Source organism: Oreochromis niloticus, linkage group LG23, assembly GCF_001858045.2.
Source record: "Oreochromis niloticus isolate F11D_XX linkage group LG23, O_niloticus_UMD_NMBU, whole genome shotgun sequence".
NCBI lineage: Eukaryota > Metazoa > Chordata > Actinopteri > Cichliformes > Cichlidae > Oreochromis > Oreochromis niloticus.
The window spans coordinates 2,027,099-2,043,284 of record NC_031986.2 but is presented as its reverse complement, the minus strand read 5'-3'; the positions used below and the strand labels follow the sequence as shown (position 1 = coordinate 2,043,284).

The 16,186-nt window shown below is 43.1% G+C and overlaps 2 protein-coding genes across 6 annotated transcripts in view; one reads left to right on the top strand and one right to left on the bottom strand.

Annotated features, from left to right (window-relative positions):
* The window catches only part of LOC100698887 (diacylglycerol kinase zeta), a 101,703-nt gene extending 96,696 nt beyond the window's left edge, over positions 1–5,007 (bottom strand). The window contains exons 1-2 of the mRNA XM_025902740.1: positions 4,632–5,007; positions 4,412–4,515 (exon numbers count right to left, since the gene is read on the bottom strand). Of these exons, the coding sequence (XP_025758525.1) occupies positions 4,412–4,515; positions 4,632–4,739 (212 nt within the window). The 5' untranslated portion in view covers positions 4,740–5,007. The remainder of the gene's footprint in view (positions 1–4,411; positions 4,516–4,631) is intronic.
* Positions 5,008–12,829: 7,822 nt separating this feature from the next.
* Positions 12,830–15,945, top strand: cryaa (crystallin, alpha A). Of its 5 annotated transcripts, none has more exons than XM_005459222.3 (4): positions 12,830–12,995; positions 13,848–14,210; positions 14,468–14,590; positions 15,217–15,945. In XM_005459222.3, exons 2-4 carry the CDS (start codon positions 14,013–14,015, stop codon positions 15,424–15,426), a joined length of 531 nt encoding a protein of 176 aa, XP_005459279.1. In that variant the 5' UTR covers positions 12,830–12,995; positions 13,848–14,012; the 3' UTR covers positions 15,427–15,945. The 5 variants fall into 5 exon arrangements, with proteins under 5 accessions (XP_005459279.1, XP_013132684.1, XP_013132683.1 ...); XM_013277230.3 differs by having other exon boundaries at positions 13,672–14,210; XM_013277229.3 differs by having other exon boundaries at positions 13,667–14,210.
* Positions 15,946–16,186: the final 241 nt, after the last annotated feature.

Here is a 16,186-nt window from a genome sequence, read left to right as displayed (position 1 = left end):
CTTTTTTTTTTGTTGTTGTTCTGACTTGGACGAACCAACCAGATATCCTTCATCAGCTCAGTATTCTTCTCCACCTGCTTGGAATAGCCTCAGCTCCATGTTTTCAGCTAACAGAGTGAGCCACACCTCAAGACGTTCACCAGTTTGCCTTCTCTGCCTCTGAAATCTTCTGTCAGATGGTCCCTTCTCCTCCAGGCTCTCACACCCACCAGCTTCTCATCAGACTGTAAACATGCACAGAGCTCTACAGCACACATATCAATGATAACAAATGTACTATATTAGGCCACTGATACACACATTTCAAAATAACTTACAGGGAATGTGAATTTGCATTCACATTCCCTGTTCTGTGGAAATGCTGCTCCAGGGGGAACATGCTGCTCCAGCATGTTCCCCCTTCAGTAAACACTGGGCTGAATTTCACTGGAAGGAATCATGATGCTGGTTTTTTGTCGTTTGTCCATGCACGGCTGTTTGTCCTTTATGAACACAGCCCCAGGTTATTAGCTTGTGTCAGAAGAAAGCATTTCGCGTAATGGTGCTACAGAAGAGCCACAGCACGACAAAAAAAGGGTGGCCGGGGGGGGGGCGGGGGCAGGAGCATGTCCTAATTAAAATCCATAATTATATTTACTTTCTTGTGTACAGAAAAGCAATATTTCCTCCTGAAGGTTTCACGAGATAAGGACATAAAGAGCTGTGGGGGTGGCACCAATCTGCCCGTCTGTTTCACTATCGATCCTTTAAACAGAATAAGTTCATCTAATTACAGAACAGACACAGTTTATTCCAATGACTATTACTATCATCCTTACAAGGAAAGCAGTGTCTAAAGTCTGATTGTTATCAGCATCTGCTACATATGTGCAGTCCTTTCCTTCCAGCTGCTTCTGTATGTTTGTAGCTGCGTGGAGTGCACGGGCCTGACTTCCATGTGCAGTCACTGTTGTCACTGACTGCCATTGTCAGCCTGTGGTTAGAAATACAAACACGACAGCAAGCCGTATTCTGTTTTATGCAAACACAGACACACACACCTGACATGTTCCTAACTGTTGCAACACTGTTTTCGTCATCATGCAAAACACAGCACCAAGGTTTTGTTCTTCTCTGCAATTTTTACACCCTGCAAAACCATTTGATTATAATTAATGCAAATACGGCGCAAATAATTCAGATATCTCCCTGTAACATAATTGCATCAGGCTATTAAACATGAAACTACAGACGGAAAAATCTAAGTTAAAGGGATGCTAGGCTGAGGCTTTGTATGGTGCAACAGCACTACTTTAACAGCTGTGAGGCACCGAACATCAGCATGAACATATACTGCCACAGAGACACTAAAAACAACAACATAACAACAGACGCTTTGGACGAACCCATTTTAATCAATAGCACCAAAAATGAAACACGCTGCCTCTGGAGCTCGAATCACTGAAGCCTTTCAGGAGCTGTCGCTGCATACTGTATCCGATCGTTCCTGCTTCATGTAGAGTTAATTCATGTCACACACTTGTGTTACAGCTAATGGAATTCCGGCTGCCCTCGAATTTTATGTAGATTTTCTCACAGCATGAACTATACACACAACGACACACACTTTGTAGGCAACAGATACAGATGATCCTTACATAACTCGTCTGAGTCAGGAGAGCTGAAAGCCAGGCCAGCCCCCCCCCACACACACACAATCCCATGTGGATTACAGACCATACTAAATTATGCTGAGATTATGCCTCATGGTGGCAGTGACATAAGAAACCAGCTGATGAACAGTTTCACTGAGAACTTCAGTGCAGTGATGGAGAACATGAAAGCTTTTCTCTGAATTCAGACAGTGGTGAGAACCTCAGGCAGATTCAACAGGGAACACAAGGAACTCTGAACTAAATCATGACAAACACCCACCTGTCTTCCTTCAGTTTATCAATATTAATGGTAGATGGCACCTTTAACATGAAAGACCAGCTGCAAGAAATGAGAGAGTCTGACAAAATGCCATGTTTCAGGTGTAATACTGCCTGCAGATGATGTTTGTACAGTACACTGAGGCTCGCTGAGGGTTACTGTCCTCTCAGCTCCTGTGGCGCACGGCTAACACATCTGCTAAAGGTTTTAGATCCCATGTGAGTTAGCAATGCTCTACCGTCTATTAATAGCAGGAGTAAAGTGTTTCTGCAGCACAGCATCATACATCCAACCACACATGCAGGTGTAGCCTGAACAGAAGCTACATCCACAGCCACAGGTTCAGTCAGCACAGCCAGGCAGAGCAGCTGCAGCTGTGCTCAAAGCCACTCCATATGCATGTCCCACTTCTTTCTTTTGAAAAGAGTAAGAAGCACATCATTCATCTCTAGTCCTAAAAGCCAAACAAAAACCTTCTTACTAAGCAGACAATCACTGTAAATAAAAAAGAGAGGAGAAAAAAGAATGAAGGGGAAACAGCAGAAATTGAACAGGCTAAAAACTGTCCAATAAAGTACCTGCAAGTACTTTCATCATTCCTATTTGCAGTCCTGCTCAAAATACATCAACAGCAAGTCCGTCAATATCTGAAGGAAGTTGGAGAGCATTCATATCTGACAGCAGAGCCAGAGCTCATGAGAGCTTCAGAGAAACAAATGCCTGCCCACCGTCTCAGGTCATCGCTGGATGTTAGCTTTGGGGTCACCTGCAACAGGCTGCTATGACACATGAACTGAGAATCATATCAGGAAAATTAGGTCAGACATGTCTGCAGTCACCTTTTCACGGGTGTAGCTCACAGCATGCCCCACTAGTTATTATCAGGCTGGGGTGCTGCTGAGAGCATGAAGGAGGCAGCACACGTGACATCTATTCACTGTGCATTATCATGACACTGACTGATGGAAAAATACTTTCACTTCCTGTATTTGAAGATCTGACTTGGTTCTCCTCACCCAGACCTGCTCAGTGCATCTGGGGCACGTGGAGCGCTTGCTGTTTATCCTCGCCGACACGACCCTGAGTACAAGCGGCGTGTGTCAGCGATGCTGGCCTGATCGGGGGGTGGAAAAAGTAAAACACAACCTGAGACCAGTGAAACACTGGGCACCAGCTCAGCGTTTAATAAAAGTGCACGTTTTTAGCTGCAGTAGTGAGAGGAGAGCTGGTAAAGGGAGGGCTGGAGATGAGGACCAATAATCAAATTAAAGACAAACAGATCGTAACTACAGTTTCTAAGGCAACAGACGGGCCATATTTCATTGATGAGAAAACAAAAAGGACAATCCAGTTGACAGTGACAGCCCAGTGTGGTGCCATTTCTGTAAATACAGAGCAGGATCAGATGGTAAAATGGATTTTAGATTACAAGCTTCACTTATTACTTTCCTATTGTTGCTCCTTTTCAGCTGACCAATCACATTAGCTGTGTTAGAGGGTGTCACCCTAGTAACCCAGGAAATGGATTCAAACATTGATCCTAACACAGCGAGTTGAACTAATGGAGCCCTTACGGTCACCCTTCTCCCGCTGTGAACAGTGTGAGAGACCGAATGAGGCATACATACATACACAGCAGTCCTCCTACACCTACAGTAGCGCTCTCCAAACCAATCAACTCATCAGTTTTACTGCTTATCTTTTTGATTCCTCCTATTTTTCAAGCCTGTTATGTCTGTAAATCTTTTATTGAAAGCACTTGCTGGAAATACACATATTTTGTATGCCTCACAGATATGAGACTTCTTGTTTCAGCCTCCATAGTGTCCTCTTCTGTCACACCAATCGGTGCATGTGCCAGTTTCGTATGCAGCAAAGTCGTGCACATGCTTTTATTATCTTCTCTTTATAGTTTCAGTTGGGAAACCTGTTGGAGGTGGCTGTAGCTCCGAGGTACAACAGGTCATCTATTAATTGGAAGGTTGGTGGTTCAGTCTCGTTCAGCCATTCAGAGTGTGAATGTGTGTGAATGTTGGAAAGCACCGAAAAAAAGTGCTTGTATGAATTGGTGAATGAGCCGTGAAAGAACCAGTCCATTTACCTGCCATCACATCTATACTGAGAACACACCAGGTCATATTCATGGTCATAATCATCAGGATTTTTGCTATTGGTGAAAGCACAAGGAAGAGAATCACTAAGCTCACCTCAGTCTCTTCTTCAGCCTCTTACTCAGTGTGCACTACCACTGATTACATTGCACCTGATATTGCACCTTACAGCATATATAACTTCATCTGTCTGTCTTAAGCTGGAACAGTGTTCATGTCAGGGTCAGGTGAAAGGAATCCTGACCACTTCACTCTGGGTAACATTTCACCTCTTGTTAAAGTGTAACTGTGCCTTTCCACAGTATGTCCCAGCACGCAGACAACATGAGAACGATCAGTGTTTCGTTGCCACTTTCACTCCTCTGGTCTGTTTGGAGACTTCCTACCTGTAAGACACCTGCTTCCTGAAGGTCAGCTGCACAAACTCTGCCTCCATCTGGGATACTGCCAGCTGCTGCTCAGCTCCCTTCAGCTCTTTCTGTTTGGGTACCTAAAATCAAAACACATCTGTTGTTTCCGATGAAAGCTTCCTTCCTCACACAGGCGCTGGCAGCCTGCAGCAGCGGCTCCTGTACGCGGTAAGTATGGAAGGAGAGCAGCACACACCTGAGAGACGCCGGGCTCCTGTGCGCTCCTGGAGTTTTCCAGCCCAGCAATCACGTCGTCCTCCTCGGCCACGTCTTCCAGCTCGGGCCGCTCCGAGTCTCTCATCATCCCTGCGATCAGCGCGGCCTGCGTGCTTTTACCCGGATTAATGCTCCTGTCCTCGCTGCTCCTGGTGCTGCTGCTGTGTTCCCAACGGTTTATTTTGGTGCGCGTTTACACGAAACTACAGTCCCACCCTCCACACTGCGTGACACACCAACCCGGCGTGGACCGTAACTGTCCTTGAGACGCACACGATAAAAGTTGCGTGCGGCAGGTGAGAACTGTCCTCCTGTCCCCTCCCGCAACGTCCACTCACGCAACGTGTTGCCGGAAATCAGCTGTGAGCGCTCGCACCCCCCCCCCCCCTTCTCTCCCTCTCTCTCTCTCTCTCTCTCTCTATTGAATGACTGTGATGAGGGCAAGTAATAAAACACGTCTCGTGTTTCTGGGATTTAGAATGGCTGGTGTGTGTTAAGAGCTTGCTTTGAGCTTAGAGGGAGGCTGCTGGTAATCATTTGAGTGTTTGATCAGAGCACTGACTGTTTCTGCTCTGCTTCTAATGTTAGTAAATGAGTGGGCTTTCAGAGAGCCTAAACATGTTCAGAAACTCGGGGAATTCTGCACACACGTCAGGTCTGGTCTGGAAAATGTAGGTATTTTATTGGTTCGGGACATGGAAGTTTCAAATGGCTCTAGAGCGCCACCTATACAGGCAGTACTGCAGGTACATAGTTTGACCTACGGTACATGAATTACATTTGCTACACACGTGTAACGACCAGTGTGTCCCAAACTTCACGTCCTTGATAGGAGTCTGATTTGGGAGACATGTATGCGCCAATATTAGGTCACACATATGGCGCCAAGTAGGTTCTGATCATCATCCAACCTCATGGAATTTGAATTGGTGGCAATAAATAATAGAATGTATGTTAAATCAATAAATTTCATTGAGTGAACACTGAATTCTGTCATTGATTCTTGATCATTTTTGAAATAACAATAAGATAAAATTGTGTTGCTATTGAGGCTGTGTCTTAACTATGTGTGTTAACTCTATAATAAAATGACTATTCTTGGTGTTAGAGTGTTTCTCACACATAAACTGTGATGCTTATTACCGTGAAACATGTTCATTTTAAGAGTGAGACTGAGCAATATATGGGACTGTTTGGTATCAACCTTGTAGAAACTAGTTATTAAAGGTACCTTAACATTCTCTATCTTACCTGTTGGGATTCTTTATTTCAGTGCATTGTTGCCAGTTGCAAGCAGACATTTTCCAGATATGCAGTGCGAAAGGCTCCTGAGACTGAATTGGGGGTTAATCCTGAAAATAATCAAATCTAAATGCATTTTAATACATAATACTGTCAACACAGTTCATCTGCCATGTGCTGCAGTCTCGTGTTGGCTGGGGAGACTTACTTACCACTTAGCACTAGTAAGAAAATAATGCAATCCCACTGAACTTCAGCATCTAGACCTGTGGCTAGCACAGAAGAGGAGCATGGACAAAAACCTACTGAACATGAAATAGAAACAAGATGAACTATGATAAAGCAAGTGCATACACCCTCTCAGAGGAAGTACAAGTCAGAAGAACAATATTGTCATCCTTTATGTAGCAGGTTATTGAAAGAGTCTTCTCCAAGCACAACATCCCAGTGTGCTTCAGACCCAGCCACACACTCAGACAAAATGTTCAGTTTTGTTGTACAATAGTACCAAGTATGACTGTGCAATGACAATAATCTGATCTAAAAACTGGTTCATCCCAAAGACAAACTTAACAACGTGGTGTATGCTGTACAGTGCAGCGAGGAGTGCTCAGACCTCTGCACTGGAGAGACCAAACTGCCACTTCATAAACACATGGCACAGCATAGAAGAGAAGACTCGGCTGTCCATCTGCATCTAAAGGTCAAAGGTCACTCATTCAAGGATGCCAGTGTTCACATTTTGGACAAAGATGGTTTGAAAGAGGAAGAAGCCATCTATGTCCACTGTGAGCGACCATCTTTGAACAGAGGGCGGGGCTTACAACACCAGCTGTCTGCCATCCAGTTTTGAGATCCTTCCCAGACGCCTTAACGCCCACTCACATCCTGGGCCATTTGACCTCAGTAAATCACATGATAGGGTGGGGCTAAGTCTCACAGTGGGTCCACCTGAAACCTTGGCTGATTGTGACCCACGCCCATTTTTACACCTTGGCTCATGTGATTAAACAGAGGATCAATAGGGGGTCCATGACCCTCTTAGGGAAACTCCCAATAGGGCTCAAAAATCTGGGACTCACCACCAGTTGCCCTTAGAACTGAAGAAGCTTCTCAGATGAGAGGTGAAACATCTTCAAGAAACTTAAAGGAGTCCTCAGTCCTCTCCTGTGGACTGAGCAAAAACATGAGTAAGTAAGTAAGTAAGTAAACTTTATTTATTAAGCGCTTTTCGCAGATAGACAATCACAAAGCGCTGTACATAAATATTAAAATAAACAATAAAATCGATAGACAATGTACACAATATAAAAGATCAAATGTAAATAATGTAAAAAATATAAAATATGAAGAGATCAACAAAAGGCTTGTTTAAACAGAAAAGTTTTTAACTGTTTTTTAAAACAATCCACAGAGTCAAGCAAACGTAACTGTAGTGGTAAACTGTTCCACAGCCTTGGTGCAACAGACTGAAAGGCTCTGTCCCCTTTTGTCTTCAGTCGTGTACGGGGAACAACTAAGAGACTCTGAGTCTGTGAGCGGAGATGATGAGCAGCAGTGTATTTTATAAGAAGCTTGGATAGATAATCTGGGGCCATTTAGTGCTCTATATGTTAAAACAAGAATTTTAAAGCGAATTCTAAACTCTATTGGGAGCCAATGTAAAGAATATAAGATGGGAGTGATGTGAACACGCTTGGTAGAACGAGTTAATAGTCTGGCTGCTGCGTTTTGTATTGCCTGAAGGTGAGAGAGAGATGATTTATCCAAGCTAGTAAACAGGGAATTACAATAATCTAGGCGTGATGACACAAATGCATGAATTAGTTTTTGCAGTTCAGCTGAGGAAACCATATGTCGCAGTTTAGATATGTTTCTTAAATGATAGAAACAGGAACGAGACAAAGATTTTACATGAGAGTCGAGGCCCAGAGAAGAGTCAAATATTACTCCGAGATTTCGAATATTTGACTTGACAGATGGACAGAAGGAGGCAAGAACCTGACTGATTTTAGAATGTAGCTCAGGAGGAGCTATGATCATGGTCTCGGTTTTGTTAGTATTTAGGACAAGGTAGTTGCTTGAAAGCCAATCAGAAACCTGGGTTAAGCACTGGACTAGGGTGGACAGCCTATCCAGCTGATGAGGCTTAAAGGACATATGGAGCTGGATGTCATCAGCATAAAAATGATAAGACAGGTCGCTAAAAGATTGAATGATACCAGCTAAAGGAAGCATATAAAAAGAAAATAGTAATGGACCTAAAACTGAACCCTGTGGGACACCACAGGTCAGGGCAGCAATGTCAGAGGTGAACCTATCAGTCCTAACAGAAAAGCTCCTGTCTGATAAGTAGGAAGAAAACCAGTCTAGGGCAGAGCCAGATATACCAGCCAAAACCTTCAGCCTGTTGAGTAGGATTTTGTGATCGATGGTGTCAAAGGCTGCACTAAGATCAAGCAAGATGATCACAGAACAATTCCCTGCGTCAGATGCCATTAACAGATCATTATAGACTCTTAGGAGAGCGGTCTCTGTAGAGTGCTGCTTTTGAAAGCCAGACTGAAAAGGGTCAAGGATGTGTAATTTACATAATAGAGACCTGAACTGATTTTCAACAATTTTTTCAAGTAATTTACTTAAAAATGGCAATTTTGAAATAGGTCGGTAATTACTAGCAGAGCTAGGATCAAGGTGAGTCAGGATCAACATGAGTCAGCCCTTAGCCTCTACAGAGAAAATAACAAAGTACAGTATGATGAGAGAGGCACCTCAGTGTCAGCCATATATATTTAATTATGCCTAATATACTGGGATGTTTATAGATACATGTATTTATACTTATTAGAACTATATTGTTATATTTTGTAACTCTAAGGTACAGTGTATTATTTACTTTAGTTTAGTGAATTACTGTTTAGGAGCAACTGTGACCACATAATTTCCTCTGGGATCAATAAAGTATTCCGATTCTGATTCGAGCCTAAAAAGCCTCCTAACACAAGGAATGAACCAGTATTCCCTGACTAAATGTGAGTGGTTGCTGGAGGATGATGGCAGTCACCAGTATTTTATTTGAAATACAAAAAAATGCCTTAGTTATTCACAGTTATAGGTGTTTCATGGCATTTTATGTTAGACATGTTAATTCGGTTTTGGTCACTGTATCGATATCTATTTTAAAAAAAAAAGGAAAATTCTATGAAATGAAAGATTTTTTTTTAAATTGTACCGCTGCCTGGGCCGGAGACCTGCCAGTCAAAGCAGCCATGACTCTAACACACTTATTCAGGTGGATGAATAATAAAAATATGCATGATATGCATTTTGAGAGCAGAGACAGTTATTTTCCCAGTGGGATGTAATAATCGGATGTCAGAACCACCAGAGTCCACTGAGATCATTTTTACATTTTAACATATGAGATAATAATAACAATAACAATAACAATAATAATAATAATGATAATGGATACTTATTCATATATTAAAGTAATACTTTCTGATAGTATATAAGAAAGAAAATATGACAGTCCAGTAGGGGGCAGCAGAACACACTATGTTATTGAAGAGCCTTACCCTTAGAATAAAATTGTTGTAATGTGGTACTATATGAATTGAATTAAATACTTGTGTCACACAGTGAGAGTGAGAAAAAAATGTTCTCAGGTTGAAACATGGAAAATGTTAAAGACAAGAAAGAAACATGCACTGTGTTTTTAAAGGTTTAATTTCATTTTTAAAGACCTGTCATCAAAACATTTTAATTGCTGGAAATGTTTTTATGTCTGGGAAGAGAGTATGTAACTTAAATATCTATTAATCTAATTTTTAATAATTTCTAATAATCCTTTCACCTACTCAATGTCCTACAGAGATCCTGCGTGATGAACCGAAGATTTCAAACTTTGATTCATCAGTCCATAAAACGGAGTTTGCAAAGAAAAGCGTCTGGACTTCTTTGAGTTGCTTGAAGACGTTTCACCTCTCATCCGAGAAGCTTCTTCAGTTCTAAGGTCAAATGGCCGAGAGTCCCAGATTTAAACCCAGTGGGAGTATCCCCCCAAAGAGGGACAAAGGACCCCCTGGTGATCCTCTAATCACATGAGCCAAGGTGTGGAAGCGGGTGTGGGACCTAATCAGCCAGGGTTTCGGGTGAGCTCATTGTGAAACCTGGCCCCACCTTGTCATGTGAATTCCTGAGGTCAGATGGCCCAGGATGTGAGTGGGCGTTAAGGCGTCTGGGGAGGGAACTCAAAACTGGATTATAGATGGCAGACAGTTGCTGTCGTAAACCGCCACCTCTTCCCACTCACACTCACATCCTGGGCCATCTGACTTTCACACCTTGTCGCATGTGATTAGAGGATCACCAGGGGGTCCTTTGTCCCTCTTTGGGGGGATACTCCCACTGGGTTTAAATCTGGGACTCTCGGCCATTTGACCTTAGAACTGAAGAAGCTTCTAGGATGAGAGGTGAAACGTCTTCAAGCAACTCAAAGAAGTCCAGACGCTTTTCTTTGCAAACTCCTTTGACTACGATGACCTGGATGACTGAGAACCTTCACAGACATACAGTCCATAAAACCTTCTTCCAGTCTTCAGTAGTCCAATGGTGGTGTTTCATGGACCAGACAAGCCTCTTTGTCTTATTCTGATGTCTGGCTTTCTTGCTGCAACTCATCCTGTCAAACCTGCAGCTTGAAGTCTTCTCTTCACAGCTGAAACTGAGACTTGCTTACTACGACCACTATTAAGCTGCTTGAAGCTGTTGTCCTGTGAGCCGCCGATCACACAAGCTGTTAACTCTCAGAAACTTGTCCTCTGATTCAGTCGTGTCTTTGGGTCTGCAGACCTCTTCCTGTCACAGTTTGTTTCTGAGCCTTTGGATGCTGAAGGAAACTGTACTCACTGACACCTTGACTTTCTTTGCAGTTTCTCCGTAGCAAAGACCTACATTTATAAGTGTTATGATGGTCTGTCTCTCTTCCATGGTTAATTACTTTTTTCTTGCCATTTTTGTACCAACACTACTTTCTGCAGTACAATACTGTCCAACTAGGGTATGGTACCACAGTGTGTTCCAGCACTGCTTTTATGCAGACAGAGGGGGAAGTAATCCAGAAAAGTTGGAACACCTGTAGGAAATAGTAGCACCAGCTTTCAAGGCTTGATCAACCTCCATTGCTGCAAAACAGATTTAAACTGTTAACCCATGTTGTCTCTGAAAAAGGCCTTTTTGTATAATTCAGAAATGTACATTATTTTTTGGTTTTGCCTAACCTTACCTTTTTTCACCACTTACCTTTGTACCATTTAAGCTGTTCATTGGACTTGAACAACTTGAAGAACTGGAAAAATTGGGGCGTTCTAAAACTCTTGACCAGTAGTGTATATGGCAGGTTGACTTTGGGATGCTTTTAACTAAATATAAACATTTATGTTACCATAAGTGTTTGTCCTGATCAACTTACTTTACTTTCTTATGAAAAAGTCTTGAATATGAGCATGAGTTGCCAGGTTGTGGACCAAAACAGCTTTTCAGAGCTGTGAAAACATGGAGAACACGGGCATTATCTGAACCATTGAAAAAAACCCTCAGAATGCTGACTTTGCTGAACTGCAGCCAGTGCAACTACATCTGCATCCGGTAGCAACCCTGAACCCTAACAAGCTGCCTAAACTGCCCCCAAAACATCCCAACCCAGCTACCCAGCCCAGTTGCTCTTGGCCTGTGGGTGCATGGAGCGGCTAAGCCCCCGTGCTCGCTGGCCAAAGCCCTGTGGGATTAGATCCATTCAGGCAGCGGGAAGCCACTGGTGGAGAAACAACAGACATGGGAAGTGACCCTTAGCTATAAATTAGAATTCACACTTAGGTATGCTTTATTGTGATAAAATGTATATTTCTGTGTAAAGGCTTCTGTCACAACACAACTTTATTTATTACAGTAGAACAATTCAAAGTTTATACACTGGGACCAGACCCCTTGATGTTTTTAAGTCATTTGAATCTCTGTTTGTGTGAGTCTCACTTTCTTTAACTGTCGCTCTGCCCAAACTTATCTTATGCTGCACAAGACGAGGCCTCTCGTTTATGAGCACTTTGCGTGGTCCTTGAATATCACCTCGTGCAGAATAGACCCAGTTTGAGTAACTTCATCTGCCATTTATATATATGGCTCTGCAACATGGCACCGACACCACAAATGGTTTATTTGTATGAAACTACTTTATTTGTTATGCACTGTATAGAACAGAAAGAAATTAGGTAAATCAAATAGCAAAAAAGAAAACTTACTGACCAGTCCTTTGAAAGTTAACCATCACTCTTGATGCTGCATCATAATAACGTTGGTCTAGGACTGACCAATGCTGTGGTCTGGTCATTCAGTTAGCATTAGCCAAGAAGTTGGCTAATGTTAATCAACATGAGTAACCCAAATATGGCTGACAATAAACCTAACTTGGTAATATATTTGTTATACTGCATAATTTAAACAATTGCAATGCTTTTTTTTTCTGTCTTCAACACCAACACTGAGATATCAGATAGACCCATTTTCCTTTGGTCATCGTTGTCCAAGCTTTAGTTGTTGGACAGGTCCTGTGGCTGCAAACAAGCCCTCATTCACCATGCTGACAGGTGTCTGTGTTGAATCGCAGCCAAACATCTGCACTTTGGTCTGTCCAAAGGATATTGTTGCACAGGTTTTGCTGTGCTGCCATGTTCTTTATAGAGAGAAGAGGCTTTCTCCTGGAAACACTTCAAACAAGCCATATTTGTTCAGTCCTCTTCTGATTGTACTTTTTTGAACTTTAACCTGCTAATTGAGGACTGTAGAGTATGAGATTGTTACGCCGGGATGCGTGGTGAGGGAAACATTAGACTTCACACTATCTTAACTGAAGTAATTGCTTTATTATCTCGTGCCAATATCATGCACATACAGACAGCAACTTCTCAAAATGGCCCCCAATCCATTTCCTGCTCCCTTTAAATACTCTAAAGACCACGCCTTCTCAATTCAGACTGGCCTATAAAAGAGCTGCAATTGAGGCAGGCCACCTTTTTACTGGGAAAACAAGATGGCCACCACAGAGGTAACCTGCAAAACACTTTGTTACATGAATGCTTCCCAACAGAGATGTAGCTCTTGGCTTTTTGCAGTTTCTCTCAGTACTGATGGTCCGACCTTGGGATGAATTTGCTAGGACACCCCCCCCCACCCACCGGTCTTCACTGAATAAGATGTTGGACTTTTTGTTTGGAAAAGGCCTTCTAGCCCTCCCCAGATTGATGGGCAGTGATAATTAGTTCTCTAAGATCACTGCTGATGCTAACACACACCTGAATGCTGACTGTCAAAACCTTTGCTGTTATACAGGTGCTCACATTTACTGATGATCACTTAATCCAGTCCCTTTGATTATACTTCCAATGAGATTGTATTTAGCTCATTTTAAGACCTGCTGAGGACCAGACCAGTTTTATTTTGCTCTCATTGTAAAATGCTGGAATTGAAAGAGGGCACACTTTCTTTTTCACATTTCTCTGTCAGCTGTTGTTCCATTGACTCTGGACTGTATTGTTTCTAAATCTGCCCGTCATCCAAGCACACAGGCAGAACAATGCCACAGCATTATGTCACTGACTGACTGACAGAACAGATATGTGTGTATGTGTCTGATGCACTGTCACACAGGTGAAATCCCTCTGTGTCTTTAGTTGGCTTCCTGAGCTCATTGTCTCTCCCGTCGTCCTCTCCGTCTAGCACAGTTTGTTTTGGCAGCCCCGGGTGTCTGATGCGAGTACCGCTGGGTCCCAGCAGGGACTGGACCTAGTGGTGCCCCCCCATCCTCAACCCTGATTCTGCTGACAGGGCCCAACCCACCATGCTGAGATAATGCCATTCCAGAGGGATCGTGGCTAAAGCCTCTCTTTCTGGCTCTCAGGTATATAAAGAGGAGGCAGCAGTAGAGAGGGGAGCAAAGCACTCTGAAAACATTCTTCAGTCACTGCTTTCTACCGCCACCGTTCTCCCATTCTTACCTCATCTCCATTTTTCATCTGCTGGATTCCCCACCAAGCCAAAGTAGACCAGACTGTCTTCAGTTGCTATGGATATTGCCATCCAGCACCCCTGGTTCAGACGTGCCCTGGGCTCTGTCTACCCTGCCAGACTCTTTGACCAGTTTTTTGGAGAGGGCATGTTTGATTATGACCTCTTCCCTTACGCCGCCTCCACCATCAGCCCCTATTACAGACAGTCACTCTTCCGCAACGTTTTGGATTTTTCCAACTCTGGGATCTCAGAGGTAACCGAAAAAATATGGATTTAGTCTCATACTCTGTGGTTATTAGAGAATAGAGTGTGTGCATCTCATGTTTAATACATACATGTATAAAAATCTGAATTTTGTTGGACTTGTTAGTCTTGAGTTTAGTTGGACTGAAAGCTAACATCTACTATGCTCCATACAACGTAGAGAGAAATGAAGAAATGAAGCTGCTGACCTAAAGTTTTAGAAGTTAAGGTCAAGAGATGTTCTCTGTGTTTGTCTGTCTCCCTCAGGTGAGATCTGACAGGGATAAGTTCACAGTCTACTTGGATGTCAAGCACTTCTCTCCTGATGAGCTCAGTGTGAAAGTCACTGACGACTATGTGGAGATCCAGGGCAAGCATGGAGAAAGACAGGTAGTCCTCCTCTCTGCTGTGATGCACACACCACGAGTGAGTGAGTTAGACTCATAGGGCATAAAGGCTTCCTGAGGAATTTTCCAACACTAGTCAGATCACTGATCACAGATGTAGCAACAAGCCATATGTACGTAACTAACCACGGTGGTTAGACATACAAACCTGTTTATGTTAGACTGCAAGAAAGTTCACTGTAATACGTAGGATGGGTAATAAGATGTATTTGATTACGTGAAGTTGCCTTCAGTGTTGTTATGGGTTGAAAGCAGCCAATAGGTGTGTGACTAGGTGCCCATCCCTCTAGCCTGGACATTATCATTTTATTTTGTATTATTAGTGGAAATGAAAAGAGGAAAAACAAGTTATGTTGGACTGAAAAGACTAAATAGACATATAACACACAGTACTATCTTATCCCGTCTCACAACAACTCCACTCCAAATTCCAAGATGCCACTCAGTTTGTCAGGCTCACGCATCTTAATAGACCTGGGTTGGTCTCTGACTCTGAAGTCTGAAAACCTCAGCAGTTAGCAGGAAGCAGTGTGTGCTCACTCTCTCGTGAGAGTGAAGCTTTCCCTGGACTGACAATGGCTTCATGGCATCAATACTGCTGTTTTTCAGGACGACCACGGTTACATCTCCCGTGAGTTTCATCGCCGTTACCGCCTCCCCTCTAGCGTTGACCAATCATCCATCACCTGCACCTTGTCAGCTGACGGTCTGCTGACTCTGACCGGACCAAAGGTCACCGGAGGGAGCGAGTCTGGCCGCAGTGAGCGCAGTATCCCCGTGACTCGTGATGATAAGCCCAACGCTGCCGCCTCCTCCTAGAGGCCAAGTGCTGGTGGTTGACCCGGGGTACTGAAGGAGCTCAGCCCCGTAAATAACCAGCATCAACGGGGATGGACGACTCCGGAATTCTTCTTTCCCCCTTACCTTAGAGGATATCTGTGTCTTCCCTGCTTCTCTTTCTATAGTTACTTCTTAACTCATTAGTATCATTGTTTTAAGTATAACAAAAATCAGCCCGCCAAGGCAGTCAAGTAAGAGGTGGCTGGAGTTTTTAAAGAGAGAAGTCATCTGGAGACATTCACACGGCCCAGCATGTTTCAGAGCAGTACTCTGACGGTACGGGCTGGCTTTAAGCTTGAAACAAAAATGTCTTGCATGTTCTGTACCACATATTAAAATCGCAGAGGAGCCCTGGTTTCTCCCATTCTTGTTCTTCCTCTGAAGCCTCTGTCTCACATATATCCTGTACTGAAGTCTAAGCTTTGTTCAGTGGATATCTGCTCACAATTCAAGTCCATACTAAAGAAGCAATAAAGCTGTACAATTAACAAAATGCAACCCCTGTGTGGTTTTACTCTTTTTTTTTCCCCTTCTTCTTATCAGCTCAGGCTTTGTTTTGATAAATCAGGCAGACAATAAACTCTTAGTGCACAGAGAGTGTTTTCTATGACATAACAATGATTTCAGTGAAGCAACTCTAGCAGAATATACAGACGGTGAGTGACGTCCAGTGTTGGGAAGGTTACTTTTAAAATGTATTCCACTACAGATTACATGCCCCAAAATGTATTCTGTAACA

Coding starts and splice junctions, on each gene's coding strand:
- cryaa (XM_005459222.3), top strand. CDS start 14,013: ATGGATATTGCCATCCAGCACCCCTGGTTCAGACGTGCCCTGGGCTCT. Junction 14,211..14,467: donor CCAACTCTGGGATCTCAGAG/GTAACCGAAAAA, acceptor TGTCTCCCTCAG/GTGAGATCTGACAGGGATAA. Junction 14,591..15,216: donor GCAAGCATGGAGAAAGACAG/GTAGTCCTCCTC, acceptor GCTGTTTTTCAG/GACGACCACGGTTACATCTC.